Source organism: Lipotes vexillifer, unplaced genomic scaffold (genome assembly GCF_000442215.2).
Source record: "Lipotes vexillifer unplaced genomic scaffold, Lipotes_vexillifer_v1.1 scaffold39, whole genome shotgun sequence".
Lineage (NCBI taxonomy): Eukaryota > Metazoa > Chordata > Mammalia > Artiodactyla > Lipotidae > Lipotes > Lipotes vexillifer.
Genome location: NW_006787038.1, coordinates 209,476 through 218,933, shown reverse-complemented (window position 1 = coordinate 218,933; position 9,458 = coordinate 209,476). Strand labels below are relative to the sequence as shown.

Here is a 9,458-nt window from a genome sequence, read left to right as displayed (position 1 = left end):
AAAAAAAAAAAAAAAAAAAAAAAAAGAAATACTTCCGGATGGTTTACAAGATCATTTGTTCATTTCAGCCTGAATTACATAGATTCTATGTTAAAAGAAAATACTTCTAACATGCAAATTAAGGAGGACTCTTAGATACTACCTTTCAGAAGGGAAACTGGGAAACTAATTCTGCATGAAATGCTTTCAACCCCATCAAAATATAAAAATATGTGAACTACCACTCATAAACCAGAGGAAAACTCTTTCTCCTAAACCAATGTTAATTACAAATCTCAAGATAATGGTTCTCAAATGTGGGTTCTCTTAACTGTGCTTAAATGGATACCTATGAATCACCTGTGAACTTGTTGAAAAGAGACTCCTGAGCCCCAAATTCTGAGGATTTGATTCAGTAGCTTGTGGTGGCGCCTTAAAATTTTATTTTGTTTTTTTTTTAAACCTCATAAAACATTGGAGAGAAGAAGCTTTTAAATAGTTATTTGGAGAGCTCTCCAAGATTTATTGTCAAGGATTTCCCTGGTGGCACAGCGGTCAAGAATCCGTCTGCCAATGCAGGGGACATGGGTTCGAGCCCTGGTCCGGGAAGATCCCAAATGCTGGGGAGCAACTAAGCCCATGCGCCACAACTACTAAGCCTGCACTCTAGAGCCTGCGAGCCACAACTATTGAAGCCTGCGTGCCTAGAGCCCATGAGCCACAACTACTGAAGCCTGCGCGCCTAGAGCCCATGAGCCACAACTACTGAAGCCTGCGCGCCTAAAGCCCGTGCTCTGCAATAAGAGAAGCCACCGCAATGAGAGAAGCCCACGCACCACAACGAATAGCCCCCGCTCGCCACAACTAGAGAATGCCCGTGCTCAGCAACCAAGACCCAATGCAGCCAAAGATAAATAAATTTTAAAAAAGATTTATTGTCAAGTATAAAAAAAAAACAAGGCAGAATAGAATACATAGGATGTTACTGTATATCGGTGTCAAAAGAATAAAACAAAACAAATGGATAGAAAAATAAAAATATCTGAAAGGATAAAGAAGAAACTAATAATCCTGCTTTGTTCCCCCCTTTCAGTAAGGGGACGGTAACAAGTTATATGGGAATGTGAGAAAAATTTTCCACTGTATACCCTTTTGACTGATTTTTGAATGTATACTTTTTAAAACGTATAGTATTTAAAAATACTGTTACTATTTAAAACGTATAGTATTTAAAAATAAATGTATTACCTATATTTTTAAATAAAGACTTTATAATTTCCCAGATGAGTCTGATACTCAGCCAGAAATGAAAACTATCACCATAGGAAAATGAGACATCACATTTCCAGAATGCTAACAGCTCTTCTACCAACAGTCACATATGTATCATCTTCCTGAAGTTAATATTGCAATGACATAAGGATGGGTTAAAAAAAAAACACAGAATCATTGGTGGGAATGTAAAATGGTGCAGCCACTACGGCAACGGTATGGAGGTTCCTAAATAACTAAAAATAGAGCGACCATATGATCCTACAATCCCACTCTTGGGCATATATCTGGAGAAAACTCTAATTCAAAACATACATGCACCCCAGTGTTCACAGCAGCACTATTTACAATAGTCAAGACATGGAAGCAATCTAAATGTCCATTGACAGATGAATGGATAAATAAGGTGTGGTATATATTTACAATGGAATATTACTCGGCCATAAAAAAGAATGAAATAATGCCATTTGCAGCAACATGGATGGACCTAGAGATTATCATACTATCATAAATGAAGTCAGACAGAGAAAGACATATATCATGTGACATCACTTACATGTAGAATCTAAAAATATGATACAAATGAATTTATTTACAAAACAGACACACAGACACAGAAAAGAAACATGGTTACCGAAGGAGGAAGGGGAGAGAGAGAAATTAGGAGTTTGGGACTAGCAAATATGAACTACTACATATTAAATAGATAAAAAACAAGGATTTACTGTATATCACAGGGAACTATATTCAACAGCTTGCAATAAAGTATAATGGAAAAGAATCTAAAAAAGTGTGTGTGTTTATATATATAAATAACAATCACTTTGCTGTACACCAGAAACTAACACAACACTGTAAATCAACTACATTTCAAAAACAACAACCGTATCCACAAACTTACCTGGAGGTACAGGTGGTGGAAAGCCAGGAAACTGTGGAGGTGGGATCCCTGGTGGGAGTGCTGGGATTCCCATGGGAGGGCGATTCAAATGAGGGGGGAAAGACATTCTTACCACAGCGGTCTAAAGAAAGAAATCATGACAAATCATGTTATTTGAAAACTTTACAATTTGATATGCTTGGTTTGTTGCCCTTCATTTTTAGAGTATCTGCAAAATTCTCAAGTTTTCTTACCCAAAGGAGTTGGCAAAGACCCTCTTTTCTCTGTCTGTCCATTGAGAATTTTTTAAACTTAGATCTTTTCTAAAATAAGTTCCCAAAATGTACACGATCTAAGTTCAGGATAGACTCCTACAGTCATATGGGAATACATATAAAGGAAGAAAAAAATTTTGAGGTTCAGTTAATATCCAAAAATTAAATACCAAACATCAATGAATCTTTTTAAATCAAACTCAGAATCCAGGAAGATATCTAACAGTTTTTAAGTGTTCTGATGCATTAATTTTTTATACACATCAGTACCCTGAAAACTAAATTCACAAAGTTACACAGTATTTGTTGATTCAGTGTTGGCCAGTTCTTCCAGGACAAATGAATGTCTCAGTGACTTTCTACAAACTGGAGGGGGGAGGGGGGACGACCTCCATATATCAGGTCACATAGTCACCATTCAAATATAATGGTTCAAATATAAACCATTCACATACAACTTGTGACAATGAGAAAAAAGTGGTAATTTTTCTTAAAAGCAAACCTCTTAACCATTCTTGAATGATATTCAATGAATGAATGACTGAAACTCAAGAATCAGACGCTGGTATTTGATTTTTAAAAATACAAGAACACAATGAACTGTTTGATTTGGTTTGTGATATCATTCCTTAATAAGAAACTTTTGTCTTTTAGCTAAATGAATAGAAGTACTGGGCTTCCCTGGTGGCGCAGTATTTAAGAATCCACCTGCCAATGCAGGGGACACGCGTTCGAGCCCTGGTCCGGGAAGATCCCACACGCCGCGGAGCAGCTAAGCCTGTGCGCCACAACTACTTAGCTGCGCGCCACAACTACTGAAGCCCGTGCGCCTGGAGCTCATGCTGTGCAGCAAGAGAAGCCACTGCAATGAGAAGCCCACGCACCGGAACAAAGAGTAGCCCTTGCTCGCCGTAACTAGAGAAAGCCCGCGAGCAGCAACGAAGACCCGACAGAGTAAAAAATAAATAAAATAGAAGTACTTATGACTTTTCCTCCCCCCAATTTTTATATTTTTGTCAACATACTCAAGTGCCCAGAACTACTGGGAAAAAGGTAGAAAAATGATGTTAGAATGCCCTAGTAGGATTCCATGCACCAATTTTAAAAAGCAGCCAAAATAAGTGGGTTGATCTCCTATCAGTGATGCAGCTAAAAGTGGTGATTTGATTAATAGATTTTCTGTTGGACACTAGGAAAAACTCCCCCACCTACACTCTGTAACTGAAGGAGTCTAGAGTTTCAGAAGCTTTTAACAAATGTTTTTCTCTATTATTTTCTTTTCTATGTTTTATATATTGTTTTACTCACCCTTTAGAAGAGAGAGGATAAAATGTGCATGTCTTCTACTTCCTCGCCCCTGATTCCAACAGTTTGGTATAATTCGTTGTATTCTTCTAAAATATCTTTCTAGACACAAGCTAATATATAATCACTTATGTTTTTCTGCAAACAATATAATCATACTATATTGTTATGTGCATTTCTCCCTCATCATTATTAACATCTCTTCATGTCAGTTCATAAAGTTCTATTCCATTCTTTATAATGCAGTAAACTATTACTATATAGCTATAACTAACCAACATTGATGATTCTCCACATTTTACCTCTTACAAATCATATTAAACATTCTTGGACATATTGGACATATAACTCTAAGCACCTGTGCAAGTAATTCTATAATACAGATCAGTACTGTATGTATCTACTCTTTACCTCCAAATCTAGTGTACAAATTAATATTCCCACCAACAGTACATGGGTACGCCCTTTCCTCATATCCTCACCATCACTGTAGTAAATCTCCAGGGTGACAGGTAAAAAACAGTTTCAACTTGCATTAGACATTATTAGACATTTCTTTAAAAAGCATGTCCTTCATCCTCACAGCTCTTCTTCCTCAGTATTCTTTTCACTTAGTAAGTTAGGATATACAATATTCTGTAAAATCTAAACTTCAGTTTCGAAAGCACAGTACACTTAAAATATTTAGGAAGCTTTACAAGTAAAATAAATTCCTAGAACGTTGTCATATACCAGCAAATAAGGTACTGGAAATGCCTTAAATAGTAAGTAGGTATCAACTTAAGTTAAAAAGAAAAATGTAACTAATTTAAGATTGTAAACGTGTTGAATTTTTTAATAACCTTTTTTAAAATACTTTTTTGCCCAAAACAAAAACAAATATTCCACATGGAAGGGGACAGGAGTGTATATCCTTTTAAAACATCGAGGGCTACTGTCCTACTTACAGAAGCTTTTATATTATCATTATAATACTCTATCTCAGCACTTCCTTAGGAGGGCAGTTGGTATTAATACCTGTTAAATAAATAATCAGTAAATGAATCAGTAAACAAATAAACTCTGAGAACCTCTTTAAATAAATTTATTAAGAAGCTACCATGTGCCAGGTACTATTCTAGCAATGACTCAGTACCTAGCCTCACAATGGTTACAAAGATTGGGCCATGAATTCATCTTTAGAATCGCTTTTTCCCAAGTACTAAATACAAATACTACTTTTAAAAAGAAACCCTCTAAGTTCTTGGTGTTTAAACTACTTTTCATGGTTTTCAAACGTATCATTCATTAAGAGTTCATTAAGAGGGAAGAGATATGGGAACATATATATATGTATAACTGACTCACTCTGTTATAAAGCAGAAACTAACACACCACTGTAAAGCAATTATACCCCAATAAAGATGTTAAAAAAAAAAAAGAGTTAACCAGTTATGTTTCAGTTTATGCTAATATACTCATTTCATTCACTCCAATTTTTCTATGAAGTATTTCCCTTTTATTTGGAACTGTTCAAAACTTGCTTATTTGTAGGCTAAACTTCGAAGGTGAAGGTAATCTTAATAAGATAACAGCCCCTCCTATGGAAATTCAGAAAACAAACATTTCTGATGATCTGATAAATATTAATATTCACTTAAAACATCCTAGGGACTTCCCTGCTGGCACAGTGGTTAAGAATCTGCCTGCCAATGCAGGGGACACGGGTTCGAGCCCTGGTCTGGGAAGATCCCACATGCCACAGAGCAACTAAGCCCATGCACCACAACTACTGAAGCCCACGTGCCTGTGCTCTGCAACGAAGAGTAGCCCCTGCTCTCTGCAACTAGAGAAAGCCCACGCGCAGGAACGAAGACCCAACACAGCCAAAAAAAATCCTAAAATGGGTATCAAGCACTTACTTCAACATAAAGTTTGGTATACTTTGATGTATGTGAAAATGAATAATAAACGAAGCTTATCATTTTTGCCTATAGTTGATAAATTGTAATTCTCACAATAAATTATACAGATAGTCAAAGTTGGTAGGTACTTTGTAGAATGAACTAGGAAAGAGAGCTAAGGGAGTGCTTCATTTTTTTTGCGGGGTGGGCCGTGCTTCATTTTAAACATGGTGGTCAGGTCTTACAAAGAAGGTAACATCTGAAGAAAGACTTGCAAGAGACTGAGGCAGGAAACTCTATTCTGGGGGGCAACAGCCTTCCCAGCAAAGGAAACAGCAAATACAAAGAGCCTGAGGTGGGAATGCAATGTTCGCAGGAGGAGTAACAAGGCCAACAGTTGGAACACAGTACTGGCGGCAAGCTGGAGATGGGAAAGGGGTTCAAAGAGTGTAACGCTTTGTAAGCTGCTGTAAAAGTACTGGGTTTTACTCAGAATGAGATGGAAAGCATTTGAAAGGGTTTTGACTTGACTTATACTTTAACACTGTCACTGGCCACTATGTGAAGATAAGACTGGAGGAGAACAAGGATAGAGAAGCAAGAGACTATTGCAATAATCCAGACAAAAGAGATGGCCTAGAACAGGTGGTAGCAGTGAACTGGTAACAAGTTATTGGTTTCTGTATATACTTTGAATGTGGTCAATTGCTGAGGGATTGTGTTTGGGGTTTGAGAGAGATGCAGAGGTTATTTTATTAGCACTGAAGTGACTTAAATAGCATTTAAAGAATACTTGAATAGTAGTGTTTCACTTTTAGAAGGTTCAAAGCATTTTCACCTGCTAAGTATGAAACTTTATGGCCCAAAGTAACAAAAACAAGCCCCTATGTTGGAAGTGTTCCCTATCTCGACTGTGACAGTGGTCATACAGGTTTATGTATTCGTCAAAATTCACTGAAATTAAAATGGGTGCCTTTTACTGTATGTAAATTTTATCTCAATAAATATGGTCCTCCCAAAAAAGAAAACAAACTTCTAAAGAAGCTTTACCTCTACCCCTCAACATATGCATGCATTCTGCTTTTCTTTTTCACTTTTTTCTCTTTACTCTCTTAAACCACTCTTTTTCTGCACTCATGAGAATACTATTACTGCTTATATGCATTCCTCCATTACAGATTTATCCCGACAGACACAAAGTATTTCACCAGGGACAGATTTACAGGCTAACCCCATCAGGACACTGCGTGCCAAGAAGCAACTGAACCAACAGATTCTCCTCAGCAAACACACATATACAACTTAATCATTTATTCAATAAAACACCCAGCTCCAATTATTTGCCAGGTTCTTTTCTAAGCGTTATTTTTATTAGTTCTGAAAGAGCAAATTTTAAGTTATTATGTGTAGTTATACAGCCAGTCCAGTAACTCTACATTAAATATGAATGATTAGTGTAGCATGCACTGTTTCCTGCTCTGCTTATAGCCTTCAAGGTACAATGGACTGACATAACTGCCCCAGCCTAAGCAAAGCAAGCCTAACTATAGAGAGAGATTAGTGGTAGTCTAGAGCTGAGGTGGGAATAGGGAGTGACTTGCAAACAGAAAAGAGGGATCCTTTGGGGGTAATGGTTGCACAACTCTGCACATTTACTGAAAAACACTGAATTGTACATTTACAATGAATGCATTTTATATGTTAATTATACCTTAATAAAAGGTAGCAATATGACTTCAGGACAATTTCAGGCAAAACCCAGTTAAGATCGGTAGATTATACTGTACCAATATTAATTTCCTGATTTTGATCACTGTACTGTTGTTAATTAAGAGAATGTAACTGTCTGTAAAAAATACACACTTAAGTATTCAGGGGTTAAGAGGGACACCACATCTGCAACTTACTAGCAAAAGATTTCAGAAGAAAACTATGGAGATAAAAAGGAGAGGAGGATAAAGCAAATTGGTAAAATGTTAACATCTGGGGAATCTGGATGAAAGATATTTGAGAATTCTTTGAAGTTTGAAATTATGTCAAAATAAAAAGTTAAAAAGCAATATCAATTCTGGTTAGTGGAAATATGTTTTTATTTTCTGGAGTTTCAAAATTCAAAAAAGTTAGGAAGAAAGCTATTCAAAAACTTAAAGGAATTCAATCAAAATTCTCATGAACAGCAGTGGTAGAATCACAAAAAAATTATCAAGAGATTAAAAAAATAAACAGAATGTTTTTATAAGATGTTAAAAGATTCAATGATTACTTTTCCTTCTATAGTATAAAAGTCAGTATGATTTTTCTCTAAATCATGTGTAAATGAAAAAGGTATATAGCTAACTTGTCTGTGGCCAAAAAAGAAAAGGAAATTGGTAACCCCAAGAAGATGAATTATTTAATAAAAATAACAGGTAAGATATTAATTTACTTTTGTTTACAAAAGCTTTCAACGTTATCTCACTTAACCTACCAAATTACCTAGTGTAAATATATTATTCTTCTTTTACAGACAAAGAAGCTAACTTGTCCAAAGGAACACAATAAATGGGTAAGGACTCCACGGTCCCCACTATCCTGAAATTACCAATCCAAAGGCTGTTTTTGCTTATCACAATGCCTCTTTCTAGTAATGACATACCAATGATTAACTCTGACTTTATTTACGAAAGTCTATCCAGAGTACACTGGAAGAAATGTTAGAGTCAGGGTTAGGGTCTTGTATTGATACTTCACTGAAAATTCTTAAACAACAAACACTATCAGTTAATGTGGACTAAACACTATGTTACTTGGGTATTGCATTAAGGATTTTACTTTTTTTTTTTCAATTAATTCCCAATTCCAACAACCTATGAGGTGAATACAATTAATAATCCTCATTTTACAAGTGAAGCAAACCAAGGCTTTAAGAAAAATTAAATGAGAATAGCATAGTATCTACTTGAATCGTGAGGAACTGATGACCACTGAGTGCCTTTCTAGGCCTCTGAACATTTTTGGAAATAACCGTTTAGAAATTAAAGCTCCTAAAACTATATAAAAACTGCTTATACACTACTGCCAACTACCCAATTCACAGTACTTCGCACTATAGCAGTCTGGGGCAAGAGAAGTCCAATCTCCTCCCTCTTTTTGGTCGGCTCCACTCTGCCCAGTATCAAAATGGCTTTTCCAATGGCAATATACAACCATATTACATAACTTCAAATAATCTTCATACTCCTAGAACTATTTCAAAAAACGTGTTTTAAAAGTAGTATTGAAGACCAAAGAAGCATGAGAACGAAGCAACATATTTTAACGTGGAGCTGGGTCCTCCCCTAGAATCAATGGAGATATAGTTTACTTTAACCTCCAGGGGAGAAAGGGGGCAAGGCCACACCACCCACCACAATCTTAGACAAGCAAACCAACCAGAAGGGTGGTAGAAAAGGTGGGCAGTAGCTAAATTCAAGTCGGGGGCGGGGGGAGGGAGGGCAGTTCACTCGGTGGCGGGCTTTAGACGACCGAAGAAGGGACAGAAAACAGCTGGTGGCCAGCCCCCCGCTAAAAAAAAAGGTGGGTGCTAGCCGGCTTCTAGGCAGAGCCTGGGGCAACTGTATCCTAGGCCCGGAATATCTACCGCAGGGCTTCCGCAGGCTCAGGTTAGAAAGGGGCCTCAGGGAAGGGCTCCCCAGGGGCCGACCGAGCGTTCTGTGGCAAACGTGGAGCCCAGAATGGGCCGAGGCCTCTCTGTGGCGAGCCGTGGAAAGGAAAGGGAAAGTGGACGACAATGCAAGGAGGAAGGCTCTGGCAGTAGGTCCGGCCTCCACGGGCTCCTACTGGGCCCACTCGTTTTCGAGGCCTAAAAGTAGAGACCCAAGCCTC

At 37.4% G+C, this 9,458-nt stretch overlaps 1 protein-coding gene across 2 annotated transcripts in view; it reads right to left on the bottom strand.

Annotated features, from left to right (window-relative positions):
- RBM25 (RNA binding motif protein 25) overlaps positions 1 to 9,458 on the bottom strand; it is a 51,729-nt gene that overhangs the window by 41,922 nt on the left and 349 nt on the right. Inside the window, exons 1-2 of one of the 2 annotated variants that reach the window (XM_007459698.1) lie at positions 2,386 to 2,427; positions 2,153 to 2,273 (exon numbers count right to left, since the gene is read on the bottom strand). In XM_007459698.1, the coding sequence (XP_007459760.1) occupies positions 2,153 to 2,273; positions 2,386 to 2,427 (163 nt within the window). Of the gene's footprint in view, positions 1 to 2,152; positions 2,274 to 2,385; positions 2,428 to 9,458 lie in introns of those variants that run through there. The other variant, XM_007459699.1, reaches the window with a different exon arrangement.